Below are 14,751 nucleotides of genomic sequence, written 5' to 3'. Positions count from 1 at the left end.
TCTCCCATTCCTTCTTTTATTTCCCTCGTTTGTTTAAATTTGCCCCGCAGCAGACAGGCAGCCTACCTCTGCACTTCCCTGTCAAGGGTGGTTAGTCAGAGGCAAGGGAAAAAAATGAATAGAGGAAGGCTAAGATAAAAGGGCCGAGGCTACTGCCTAAAGCAGAGTGGTTGCCGACTGCCATTTATTTGCCGTTTTCTCCACATATTGTCAGCTTGAGAACCAAAGGACACAAACACAGATCACGGCATCCTGACGACGACATTTCAAACTGGCCAAAAAGGGAAATCCTTAAGCAAACATATGGCTTTGTTTCGCTTGATCAATCACTTGCTTACAGCCCATCTCACCTCGTTACACCCTGATGCTGGAAACCCCATGGCATGCATACAAGCTCTAGCCCACCTATCTACATTTAACAGACAGATTCATCACAGCATGCACACCTTTGGCAGAACTGCTCTTAGAAAGAACATCAAAGTAAACTCTATGAAAAAGTGATGATGTAAACGAGTTTGATATGCAATGCAACAGCGGAGACAAATGCAAACGAATACAGGTGTCAAATACTGGAACATTTATCTGAGGTAGAAAACCTAACTAAACCTCTTAAATGAAAGGCAGGGCTCAAATGATCAGCTAATCAACAGAAAGATTAACATCCAACAACGTTGTTGACTGTTAAAAATGATTTAAGTTGATTATCAAAATACTAATAGCAGGCATCTGCTGATTAAAGCTCACCAGACTTGAGGATTTGCTGTGGTTCTGTTTTTAATTACAAAAATGATGGAGAATCTTAATTTAGTTGAAAAATAAAAATCAACAACACAGTGCAGAAATACACACTTAGGCAAACAGTATGAAAACAAGTTCTAATGTGATTCACATCGCACGGTCTATTTCAGAATAATGCATTATTGGATTATACTCAATGATGCATCAATGACTAAGCATCCTGTAGACTTGCAGCTGTTAAAAAGGGCACTAATTTTATGCATTTCATAATTTACTGGACATTTTTTCCTTGACGCATCATCATTTACTTCTTGACTAGATCCTGTGGCAATACATTAAAACTGCACTGAACTAAAAGCTTTTAAATAGTGTACACAGTAACACACAATGATTTTTTTTTTGTTATTTTTGGACATTCAATGTACAGTTACATAATGAACTTCGGACTATAATACATGCTAATTTAAAATGGAGAAAGGCTTTTGGAATAAAAGCCATTTAATATGTAAGGTTTTTTGCTGCCAGGGATTAAAGCTGTATCTTGGGACAGATGTGAACTTTTCTAACATTATTATTTCTAAATCAATGAAGGAGTTAAATGTGTGAAATCTCTACCAAGTGGGGGCATTTGTATTTCGAAGTTGAAGTGCAGATGGAGCTCTCAAAGCAATGAAAACAGGCCAAATCCATCACAGTGATAGTTGAAACACCCCTAAAATGTAATCACTTCTTTTTTATTCCATTTCTGAGATTTTGCAAAAATATTTACCAAAATCCATCCGTAACTTCTTGGGTTATGTTGCTAAGAGACATATAAACCAAAACTGCCAACTCTGCCTTGCTGGCTTTCAATTAGATCAGGCATGCACAGGCATGCACGGCTTGCTGTGGCACTGGGGGTCACTACAGTTTACAGTAGAAGTTAGAGAAGCAGCTTGATGGATGATTGTAAACGGTATTGGGAGAAACTGATCAAATCTGATCAGAATCAGCAGAAAAACAAAACAAGCAAAACAGATTGGACAGCACCTTGCAGTTCTGATGGGCGACGACACAAAACTGTTTTTTTTGTTTGTTTTTTTTTAGGTTAAAAATACAACTGACTTTAATCTAGATGCATTTGAGACACATTTGACTGTCCAAAGGGAAAAAAAAGGTCCTAAACACCGTGACAATTGGGTCACATTTATGGATTTATATTAATTTTCTACTGATACTTGTAGGTTTCATGACATAGACACTCACTGCATGGAGATTATTCTGGAGGAAGTATTTATCAATTGTTGCAGCTTATAATATTTCTATCCATCTTCTAAATCAATATTCAAAGTCTACACGTCTTGAATTTTTATTGTTTCAATTATGTAACTGCACAAATATGTCCATGCCTTGCTGCATAGTTACAATTAAGGGCATAAATGATAAGCATATACAATCAACTATACTTACATGTGTAGGATTTTCTGCCACAGATATGAAATGTCTTATTGACGAAGTGATTAATAAAAAGTGCTTTGGGTGCTTCATGTTATTTCTGCTCTACTACTAAATAATGTATTGCATGTAGATAACTAAAACATTCTTGTATCTGCAGCTTCTTAATAAAATACCAACAGACTTATAAGCACACAAATAGTGCTATCACAGATAAAGGTTTAAAACAAGAACAACAGGAGTAATGTTTCGGAGTGTGAGACAGAGTTCAGAAAACTAATCACAGATAAAATTATTTCAGTGGAGTTTTTTTCTCTGCATTATTTAACCGACTGCTCACTCAAACAGAATATTTTGACAGGACACAGCAAGGAACAAGTGTTCAAAGGTGAAATGTGCCATCCAAAGAGTGACTTGGAGTATAAACCACACTGCATACTTGCTGAAGCCGGGGAAAGAAACCACTGCTCTTGGACTCCTGTGATAGATGTCACAAACCACAGTTTCTTCAAAATGATCAAATTCCAACGGCAACGTATTTGGGAAAGAAGCAGCTCCTAAAAATACCACACAGACTCCCACAGATGCTGACACATCATCATTTGTGTCACTGAGATATGTTTTATATGATGTGAGGGATAGGAAGGATTATACAGAAATATATCATGTCTTTTGTCTGAATCTTCACATGTGCTTTTTGGATAGCTGCCAATAAAATATGTCGGCTGTCAGCCAAGAGCAGGTTTTTGTTTCCAAATGAAGTAGCATTTACATGGCAAAGCTGTTAAATGCCTCAGTCTATTAGAATTTAGGTAATAAGCTATGAAAGCTAATCTTCAACCAACCATTAAATCGCACTTATTACTATAAGTGGAAGAAGAAGGAAAAAAAATGAGAGACTTTTGGAGATGGGAGTTGAGTGACTTCTTAATTTCCAGTTTTGAGTCACAAGAAATACAGAGTTGTGTAGCTAAAAAGTAAGGAAGATTTAGTTGTCCCCTACATGAGATCACTGAAAAATCTTAAAATCAACAATATATCCAGGAGATAAATGGTGCAAAGTGAAAATCGGGTTAATAACTTTTTACTTGGCAGAACTTTAATTTTGAACAGGTATGAATAATATCTTCATAGGATATGATTAAAACATAAGTTCGCCATTTCACTGTTAACCATTGACAAATATCTGGGTGTATTTCAGCATGTGGGAAGCAATTCTGTTCCACTCACTGCTTTCCTACTCAAAAAGTGAAAACTGGAAGGCATCAAGATTCTTCAGAGCGAAACATTTTAATCCTGTAGCAACTTTAACTTCCAATCCTTTGAATCCATCCAATTTAACGGATTAGTCTGGCATTGTGACATAAAGCAACCAGTTCCTGAGCGAAAAACAACTGGTCCAATGAGCGCCACCTGGGATCTAACAATTAGTCAATCAGCATCATGTTGGGACTGATGCTACTGTCAAAATATGGCTACGTGTTCTAACGATATGTACTTTGGGAGGAATTTTTTATTCTTAACTAGGAGTCCTGAGCTGCTGAACTGCTCTTCTACAGCTAGTATTAGTTGCATAGCATGCCAAAAAGGCAAGTGGATGTATTGATCTCTTATGTATTGATCATCAAAACCAATCAGAGTGAAGGTCAGACTGATTGTGTAAAATAAAAAAGAAAACAAAGAAGAATGATACACTGATTTTCAACAGCTGTTGCATAATAGATGGTCATGTTTGTACAGGAAAAAGAAGCTTATTTACACTTCCAGTGGACATGAAAGTATTTCACCCCTTTAGCTGCTAAATGATACACGATGTTCATTTGTATTTCTACCAAGAACAACAGCAGAGAACAAAACAAAGATACAAGCCAGACAACAAAATAATGAGTGTAAAGAGGCTGATGCGCTCAGTAGAGTTAAGGAGAGGAGAGAATCGAAAGCAAGTTATTTTTATACCACATGATCACGTGATCCACTTTCAAAACATATTCCAGCAGCTTTAAGGCAAACCTACATAAGTGTAACCTCTTCAGTGCTGTGACATGAAACGCTCTGATTCTTAACACTGAATAACTTAGCAAAAACTCCCACACAAAGGAAAGACTGAGTGTCGTCGACCAAGCCACTGTGCCTTTATAAATGATGCAGGGTCTGGGAGGAAAGACTAGCTCTAGAAGGGAGCAGGAGAGATGAAAAGGCCTGGATTACCCTGAAGAAAGATAATTGATGCAAAGCTTAAATGATTTATCCTCACGCCTGCTTACAAAAAACGAATTTGCAGCTACTTTGATAGCTGCTTAACGCAACCGTTGCTTTTCATGCAGACAAACCAGATTTGATGGTTTAAGCGTATGAGTTTTGTGCTGTTGATTGCCCTTTTTGGGAAAAGTGAAATGTTAGACAAAAACTGGAAGACGAAAGAAGGATAGCTGCTAAAACTGTATCATATTAGGAAAAATCACATTTGCAACGAAGTATCTTTGTAGGTGCAAGCTGAAGGTTTTACCGTGGCCTTCTGTGCCCAAACTCAAACACAGACAGAAACAAAGCAGCAGGCTCAAAAACAAAACGAGAAGCTGCAGAAAGAATGGCTGAAAATCCCTCAAAATGAGTCGTGAAAGACTTGGCTAGCTCCAAAATACATTTACAAGCTATGATGCTTGCAAAAGAGGGAGGAGTGGGACAGTTTGAGCTCAGACTTTTGCTTCGGGCTCTTTGTCTGTTTGTGTTCTTGCCTTTTACAAATCAGGCCAGCTATTGCCATTTTTTCCTGTCGCTAAGCTTTTTTTTCAACAAAGTAGCAGAGAAATGTGTTTTAAATAAGTGTAGCACTTTTGAGCACTGACTAACTCCGACTCTGCCATTGAGATCAGGATTCAAGTAATGAGCAGGTTTTCTGTTGCAACTAGTGCTTTGCGGCCGGTTACTGCACACTACTCTGTTTTGAAGTGAAGACTAGAGCAATGGTTCAGATTTGGCGAATATCAAAACAGAGAAGCTTGGTCATTTTACATTATTTATCTTTCTTCTCAAGTCTTAACAATTTTCTGAATTGTGTGGAGCTCTTTTTTTATCTGTCAGCTTTGTCGAATTTTCCATCCTTCTGTGTGAGCATCATCATCAAGTCACAGAGATGGATTAACTGTGGGAATTGATCTGGTTTCCAAGTGCACAGCAGCAGTCAGGGTTGATGACTACTGACCATTAAAGAGGCTAACTGGATCATTTGTATTTACAGAACAAGCCTTACGGCTGCTTTTATTCAATACTGAATAGGATGATTAAGCTTTAATAGCATTAATGTCCACTAAATTGGGTGGAAATTGCACAATTATGCTGTAAAATAAAATAAAAAATTTGACATGAATGATTAAAAAAAGATAAAGATGATCACAAACACAGAATCAGAATTGAGCTGCTTAGGTCAGAGGAATTATCTTAGTTTCAACAAATAAAATTTAAGCCTAAAAGGCCCATTATTTGAGGATTGCTGACTTTGCTTTCATTTTTCCAGCCAACGCATCCATTTATCTGGTTGGAGTTGATATTGGTGGTGAAAAAGTTGCAGCAGTGGATTACTGAGCAGGAAAAACAAAGGAAAAAAAAAACAACAACCTGAACTGTCTCTCTGGAGCAACTGAAGAGGAAAGAGGTACAGATGAATTTAAGATAAAATCTTCACACATTCAATCCCACTTCATCTACTGGTTTGTACGAAGTGAGGCTAATGTATAGGGACAGCTGCTAGAGGTGAAGGTGTCTCGGGTTTTTATCCTGGAAACCGAGTAAATAGTTGCAGACTAAGGCAGTGTGTGTCACATACCTGAACAATGCAGCTGTGCGACTAGAATAAGAATAGGAATATACAGAGGGCTATAGGAGGAGACGGGTGTGATGGTGGGGATGAAGGATGAGGTGACTGAGAGGAAAGAAGCAAGTCTGTGATTGACAAAGTGAAAATAGTGAAAGATCAGGCTGTCTTGCAGCTAATGAGAGCTGTGTGAGAAAGGTCAGTTGATAAAACGAAGCACTGCTTCCAGAATTAAGCTAACGTTCATGATTAGTTAGAGTTAACGGATAGAACAAGAAGTGAAATTGCAGGTAATTTACCTGTCCCAGAATGGGGCCTAGTGGGGGTCCAGGGGCTGCTTGTCCTGACCTCACTATAGCTCGAATTACATTGCCTGTATCCAATTTCTTCACAGCCTTCGCTGCCTTGGAGATCTTCGACATCCTGGTCCGTCTGCAAAGCTTAAATCTGCCTCAAACTCAACTGAGAATCCATCCACTGAAAGCAGAAGAAAAACAAACAAATTAGACTTTCAAGCATACACAACCACAACAAATCATTCACACGGTGGGCTCATTAAAACATCATACAGTCAAGTCGATATGAATACCCACAGGCAAAAACTGTGCTTTTCCACTCTGCAGTGGGCGAGTAATTAAAAAAATCTTTGCCTTCGATCGTCTCAGCAAGAGCCACTTTCCTAGAGTTGTTTGCAGTGTGGATCAGTAGCAGAGGGAGACGCTGGAAAACTAGCTGGAGTTAAACTTATGTTGCCTCACCTCTAGTTTCAGATAGGTCACCAGTAAAGCCGCTGTGCTGCAGCAGAACCTCCTCTGCATCAGCGAGGGGTCAAGGGCAGATGGACGAGGGGTGGAGGCATCATCCTCATATGTGAACATAAAGAGAGGAGTCTGCTTTTTCATTCCACCTTTAAGTGCATTTGCCAAATTAGGAGTCAATTAGTGGAGTGGGGAAAGTGGCCTGAACTGCTGGCCTTTCTCTGTGGAGGCTGAAAGCATAAAAAGCAGACTTATAATCTGCTGCTAGAATAAAAGTGATACGGACACAGTTGTAAAACAAAAGAAAAAAAAAAGAATAAGAATAAAAGATCAATGACTGGAGCCAGGGGACAAATACAAGTTTTAAGGTTGAGCCTTGAGATTCAGAGGAACCCAGCATTCAATAAAAATAAGTACTTGCGAAGGGAGAGACGGTCCAGCAATGATTCATTGTACGCAACAGAGGGTATCCAATTAGATCAACAGAAGAGACAGTACCAGAGAGATATATGGAATGGAGCACAAAAAAAGGGGGGAAAAAAGGGATAAGCTACTCCCAAGAAAAGTTGTGATTCTATCTCGACTGGTGATTATCCAGCAGCCGTTAAAGTGCAACCACCATGAGGCAATATTTGTAAGGGCATTTAGGTGATGCGCATACTGCAGAGAGTCTCAAACAGAATCCATAGTGTGGGTTCCCACTAAAGCATTTTTCCCTACTTATCAGAGGTCAATTTTACTATCCTCACCTAATGTGTTCAGCTGCTTCTTTGTGAAGAAATTATGTTGCATTTATTTCCATTTTGGATTTAGAAAAGCAGAGTACAATATGCATTGAATCTGAAGATTAACCTGCTGCTATTGTCTAACAAATCTCATGAATCCATACCTGGCAAGATCAGTTAAATAAGCAATTTGAAGGTGGATGAAAGTGCTATTGAATAAATACAATAGCACTCAGAGCCAAACTGGAATTATCAAACTGCAAGGGAAAAATTGTTCAGACCAACATCAAATACTAAATTTAATTCCAATTTGGGGCAAAGGGAATAACAGCCTGCATGTAAGGGAAATGGCAATGTCATGCTTTAATGCACCACAACTCCAATCTCTGTTGGAGTATGAATAATAAAACTGCAGTTCCCTGACAAAATGAAATCACTCATCATAAGACCAAAGAAGTGCGCACTGAAGAAGAATTGACCTACATAAGGCATCACACCGCCCCTGACTGTGTTTCATACAGCTGGATTTACTGTAGATTTCAAAATGAGGGAAACTGACTAACTGCAGCAGGAAATGAGCCTTGAACCTTGTTTCCTGCTGCAGTCAAAGCTGGGTTAATGCTGTTGTGAGGAATAAAATTGAAGTTGCGCTCATTTAAGAAAGGAACTGACATTTTTGAGCTATTCTCTATGCATTTAATCACAGCAGCACCGCTTTTAACAAGGAATACACTGAAAGAGGGATTTTGTTTGGCTTGAACAGTCACTGTGTCAACACGCTTTGTTAAAACATGCCTGATAAATAACAAGACACGGACTCAACATTTACTTGACTAACAAAGTCAGGTGAGCTAAGTGCTGAAAATCACTCAACAGCTGCATTTATTTCTTGGGTCTTTTGCTGTATGAAGTTGATCTGGTTAATAAATTGTTCGTGACGACCAGAGTCCAACATTTCAGACAAAATCTGGAACTTCTCTAGCTCCACTGGTGCCTGTCAAATAAACCATCACAGATGGAAACAACATCTTTGGCAAAGGTAAACATGTCAATAAAAACCGAGCACTGAGGTGAGAAAAAGTTGGAGAGAAATCCCACCTGTCATGATGATACCCAGGTCTGCAAAAAGATCATCCAAACCTGGACTCTGCATGTGAAAAACACATCACATTTTACCTCCTACTCACTGCTGTGCCACTGAAATATCTAAAGGTTGTCACAGAGCAGAAACAGCAGCGTCTGTTGTGCATTTCAATGTAATTAAAACTGACTGCATTTCAAGGATAAAGCTGACTTTGATTAAAGAAATTAATCAGCTTGCTATCAAAACTGTGGGCTTTACTGCACGAGTGAAGCTCACAGCTAATTTTTGTTTAAGCTGTTAGGTTCATTTTATTCTTTATCAGGGAAGCCAAACATACAGCTACCATCAACAAGAGGCTTCTAAATCTTTTATTTATCCAAAAGTCAAAGTTACTAAATTGTAATATCTAGAAAATTACATTTCTGAAAAACAAATTTGTCCTTTAGAGTTCTTTTTTTGGTGTGAATAAGCTGGACTCGGCTCAGTAGAAATGATACTGATATCATATCAGCCGGGGGGAAATTAAGCCTTCTTCTTCTATCTTTATCTTTCGTATCTATTTGCTACAGCCGGACGAAATAAAAGCTGAACAGTAATTAATTTCTCAGTGGGATCAGGCTTTGTACCTGCAACAACTCAGAATCAAGACTGGTTCAATAGCCGTTGTTACACTTCATCTGCGTCTTCTTCATATCTCTGCTAAATTAAAAGGGAGAAAAGTCTAAATTAGGTTCAAAATGTATTATTTACACAGATTCAGTACTGCCACATGAAATTAAGAATCAAACATTACTATCTCAAAGGAGCATCCAGGCTGAGACGTAGGTTTAAAAGGAGTCACCTAAAGACTTCCTCAGGAAAAGCTTTTCATGTTCTTCTTTTATGACGGCGCCTTTATGAAGTCGGTTTATTATTCTTGTCAGCTGTTTACGATACACACCTTTAACCACCTTTGCAGCTAAAAGAAAACAAACAAAAAAAAAAACCCCTGTAAATCTGACATTTAATGCTAACTCCAGTATTATTATCTAGTATTATTAAGAAAATTATTTCATTAACTACACATTAACTACAAACTTCTAACTTTATGTTTATTATTAGATCATCAAGGTGATAATTTCCTGCCTTTTCTCATTTGCATCTGCATAACATCCTCATCGTACCTTATAACTTTGCTTGATTTTAATCATTTTCATTTAATTTATTATTTTATTTTGATTTTTGCTATTTGTTGATGCTATTTACAACTTTTTAATGCTTTCTTTACACCATTTGTAAAGCTTTTAATGTTTTATGTAAAACACTTGTACACAAAATGTGCTACACAAATACTTGATATAAATCAAAAGTCTGCCAGAAGTTGTATCTTGTGTTAGATAGTGTTGTGCACAACAGTACAGTTTTTTTCAAAGCTATTCATCCTTCTATAGCAGGGGTGTCCAAAGTCGGCCCTCGAGGGCCGCTGTCCTGCAGGTTTCCCATGTATTCCTGTTCCAACACAGCTCTAGCTTCCACTAAATGGATCAAACAGCCAATGATGTGCACAACTGATTAAGCTCTACTACTAATTAATTTGAATCAGGTGTGTCTGAGCAGGGATACATAGAAAACCTGCAGGATTCTGGCCCTCGAGGACCGGAGCTGGACACCTCTGTTCTATAGTGTCTTTTGATATTTTGGGATTGGACCTGCAGAACTCTCTCTGGTAATAATCAGAAGGATGAAGGATAATCATTGCATGTTCAGAATGATATATCAACTAGGGGTGGGAAAATCGAATCGAAAAATTGAAAATCGGGATTTTTTTGCTTCACAATTTTAAATAGATTTTTTGTTAAAAAACAAATCTTTCTTTTTTTTTCAAATAAATAAATATAATTCATTACAAATTTTTTGTCATTTTTATTGTTTTTATTTATCTTTTAACTTGTCATCTTGGGCATTATAGCAGCAGAATGATGGTCCGGCTACTGTATTGTTTTTCCAAATTGAAATCAAGAAAAATGACAAGCTAAAACTAAAGTTTTATACATCTTTTTTTGCTTTTAATCCACAAAAATTAGCAATATCAAAGAAATGTGAGAATTGCAATGTAAATCGAATCTGCACCCAAAAAATCGGAATCGCATCAAATCGGGACAACAGCACATCGTCACAGCCCTAATATCAACGCAATGCCATGATAGCCCCGATTTCTCAACCAAAGACCAAATAAACAATTGTGGGAGCTTTGAGTTGCTGTAAAAGATGGAAAAATTCTCTTTTGTAACCCATTTCTGGTAAGGTATTAACTTCTGTCCCCCTGATTCTCTAAACCACAGGTGTCAAACTGAGATCCTCATGTACCCGCTACCTTGTAGGTTTTTGTTGTTTCCATGTTTTCAACACACCTCAATGAAAATAATGCACCTTTATGCAGAGGTCGACAAAAAGCTGTTGATTCAATTTGATCTGAATAAGTCGTGTTGGAGTAGGGAAACAAGAAAAACCTCCAGAATAGCGACCCTTGAGGACCAGAGTTTGACAGCCATGCCCTAAACTGAGAGCAAAGACACATCACATCTATCTCTCTCAACAGACCTGCTGGTAACCTTCCAATCCCTTGTGGAGTTCACAGCGCATGTTGTGGTGTCTCTTTGGAAACTTTCCAATATTGCTCTAGTTATTTGGTTTATTGTCACATTTAACCTGCCTTTCACGCTCATCACTGACAGCTGAAGATTTTATTCAAATCAGGTGCCCTTATTCTGGAGCCGCAATGCTTTCTATTATTTCTGACTTGATTTTCTACTGTCTCTTGTGCGCTGTGATAACACCATATCTGTAGCTTTGCTGATAATTCTCTGCCCTAATTAGAATGATTTGACAGATTTAATTTATTCTAGCAAGTTTCCACCCCTGAAACACATGATCCATTACCTGATATTTCCTGTCCTAAGGGTGTAATTCTGTCATACTCTGATGGAAAGTGAAGTATTTTTATTTTAGACCAATAAGTCAGTCTCAAAAGAAAAAAAAAGATCTTTTGCTGCTTCCATCTCATTAAACAGATCAAACCCTACCAGAGGCATTTTGAAAAGCATGATTTTTATTCCCACAAAAAGAGGAACCAAATTCATCCTCATCTTTTAGATAGACGCCGACAATACCTTTTCTTCCACTCTTGTATGGAAGACCATTTTAACAGTAAGAGAATAATTCACATTGAGTTAATGTAATTCCTTAGATTACCTTTTGTCCCTGCAATACAACCCTGCTGCCAAGCATATTTAAGATAACCAGGGAGGTGATCTAAGGAAATGAGCTTTACTCCATGCATACAAAAAGACAAACAAAAAAAAACAAGCACAAGCGCATAAAAATGACAACAATTTAAAACTTCTGCTCATCCCTGCATAAAATGTTTGAACAGCATTAGAGTCCTAATAAATGACTGGTGTCCTTGAATGCACAAAGCGAGTAAATCTCTGTTAACAGCACAATAAACAGCACAGGGAGGACCTCCACTGGCAGCAGGGCACTCTGAGATGTAGCATCTGTTTCGATAGGTTCATGTTATGAGTTAGTAGGTACAGACTGACTATAATCAATGAGCTTATTGCAGTGCCCAAACAGAACAAATTTACCAGACTGATCATTTGCTGAGCCACACAAGAAGCTCTCAGTAAGATCATGAGATAACATCAGATATAAATTTATAGAGCCAGTCATATGCCAATGCTGCTCCACTACATTAGTATTCATCCCATCAAACTCCGGCCCTGGAGCTATTGATTGCTGAATGCCAAGTGCTAAAGGCCGGTCAAATAAAACGAACAACTCAAGAAGAGTCTGAATGATCCCTAAAGACTTTAAAAAAAAAAAAAAAAGGGGGACTTGCACAACCTGATTTAACCTGGATGTGAACCTACTGGTCTCATCTCTCTGGGTTCTGAGCTCATCTGTGCATTTCTGGACTCAACATCTCATTACTTCTTCAATTTAAGCCATAAATTAATTTTACACCAAGTACTCTGATGTTACATCAGATCTCATTAGCTTAAAACTGGAAAATGAGCATAAAACAGCAAGCACTGCTTCATATTACACTTTCAGGGAGCAGTTAGGTTAAAAACATATATTCTTGTGGAGATAACACTACTTTATATTCATGTTATACACTTAACTGGTGCTCCTACAGAGCACACAGAGATTTTATCTCTGCCTTTGAACTGCAGGGTGAATTTTTTTCAGTGTTCAGCATGTTCTACAATCCAAATCATAAAAAGCATTATTTCAGTCTTCCCATGCAGACCACATATCCATCCGCTGAGGCCTTGTTTTAATATAGGAGACATTTTTGGAATTCATTAGTTAGATTTCTTTTAATGGAAACACTGACTAACATGTGTACTGAAGAAACCTTTAAACTTCTCTGGTGGTGAAAATCATGCAAATAAAAAACGTTCCCAATCAAAGACGACAAAGGGAATTCTGTTTTGGTATTTGTACCGACACAAAAGATGCAGCAACCCTGAAAAACAAACACTATCTTCCATAATCGGATAGCAGGGACCTAAAGGTTACAGAGGAGGAGTTGTGACAGGAAGGTCATTATTTTGCATCGTAACATTGTTAGAGCAGCCCCTTTTCAACCCTCATTATGAGGTGTCTTTTACTAAAGGCCTTAAACACCAGGAGCTCTGTGCAGCTGCTCGGCGGCAGACAGATCAGGTGGTAGTTGTACAGAGCGTTACAAGGTGTGGTTTGTATCAAGCGGCAACCTCCGGCGGTTAAAAGTGAAGCCTATGCGGAAGTGCATAAAACTGCAGTTCCCCCTTCATCCACTAGGGGCTGTTTTAAAGTAATTTAATCTCGAAGTGCGGCAAATTTAGGGGCGTGTCCTTTTGATTGACAGGTACAAATCTCTGGCTTCAAGTAAGAAGAACGTAGAACAACCGCGGTTTTTAGCCGGTTAACCACGTGACTTAGCTTTAGTCCGCTTACCTCCGTTAGCTGGTTAGCTCCCGCTATCTCGGGGTTAGCTCGGTTAGCTTTTAGCTATAGAAAGCTCGGAGTTCGCTCGATGTCAATCATCCGCCATGACGCTCACGGCTGCCCTCTCAGCTCCACCTCTTTGACGACACACGTGACGCTGCCAACATGGCGACGGTAGGAACCGCCCACCGAGCCTCAATTCAGCTCTTCAAAAACCTATGGGTGATGTCACAGAGACTCCGTCCATCTCTTTATATACAGTCTATAGTTTGTATACAGCTGTGGAGGTTGTGGTTTAAGATCAATCATATATCATCAATAATATGTGGCCAATCATCAGTGAAAATATACAACTTTTAGGACTAAATCTCTTCATTTTAGTTAAATAAAATCCTCATTTCACAAAATGAGCTCTGCCTCTAATCTTCTTTTCAAAGGAAAACAGACTATAAATTATGGAAGCTTTTTAATAAATCAAACCAGTCGTTCCCTTAATAGCAATAAAGAAAAAATAAATATTAGTGAGGCTGAAAAATATCACCCAAAATTAACAAATTACATGAACTAACGGTGCTTCACAAAGTCAAGGATGCCCCCTCAGCAGTATGTGTCCTTAGTGATATTATTCTCAGGGTAGGTAATAGGGGTAGGGTCAGATAATAGAGCAGTTCAAGTGAGCAAACAACATGGTCCCACTGTTAATTACACTTGACACACACAACAGGTGAGGAATCGACATGGCTGTTAAGTGGAGATGGTCAGCTGAAAAACAGCCATAGTGGCGAGATATACTTTGGGGTCCTTTGATGTAATGTATCAATGCTAATAACTTCATGGTGACAACAAATGAGATGCGCTGGCATTTATTTGTCTTCCAACTGAGGCATCTCGGACGTGCACAAAGTATAAAGGGTGTCAAGCGAACACTGAGAATACACAGAAGCATCCTTGAAATTTCACGACTAAACCCTTTGAAGGATCCTTAACATAGGATCAGTCCTTTGGCAGGACTTGAGGATGTGACATCTTAGAGACAGCAGCCTTTCAGGACCCTCCCTTGACTTTGAGAAGCACCTTGTATGAGGCGTTACCATGGAAACCATCTGTTCAGTTACAGAGGTTCATTTTACGCTGCTGAAACTAGATTTAACGCTCATAATTTTTTTTTTAATAATTCTCAGAAAATATTAAATAAACAAACGTGATAAAGTAACATGTAAACTT

The 14,751-nt window shown here is 38.4% G+C and overlaps 1 protein-coding gene across 3 annotated transcripts in view; it reads right to left on the bottom strand.

The window, feature by feature from the left end:
* The window catches only part of mrpl11 (mitochondrial ribosomal protein L11), a 45,208-nt gene that overhangs the window by 25,956 nt on the left and 4,501 nt on the right, over nt 1-14,751 (bottom strand). Inside the window, exons 2-3 of one of the 3 annotated variants that reach the window (XM_079249596.1) lie at nt 9,177-9,246; nt 6,283-6,460 (exon numbers count right to left, since the gene is read on the bottom strand). In XM_079249596.1, coding sequence (XP_079105722.1) covers nt 6,283-6,405 — 123 coding nt within the window. In that variant the 5' untranslated portion in view covers nt 6,406-6,460; nt 9,177-9,246. Of the gene's footprint in view, nt 1-6,282; nt 6,461-9,176; nt 9,250-14,751 lie in introns of all 3 variants that reach the window. The other 2 variants (XM_079249595.1, XM_079249594.1) reach the window with 2 other exon arrangements.

This window comes from Telmatherina bonti (genome assembly GCF_933228915.1).
Source record: "Telmatherina bonti genome assembly, chromosome: 12".
NCBI lineage: Eukaryota > Metazoa > Chordata > Actinopteri > Atheriniformes > Telmatherinidae > Telmatherina > Telmatherina bonti.
Note: the sequence above shows the minus strand (reverse complement) of the source record. Positions and strands in the feature narration are given on the sequence as shown.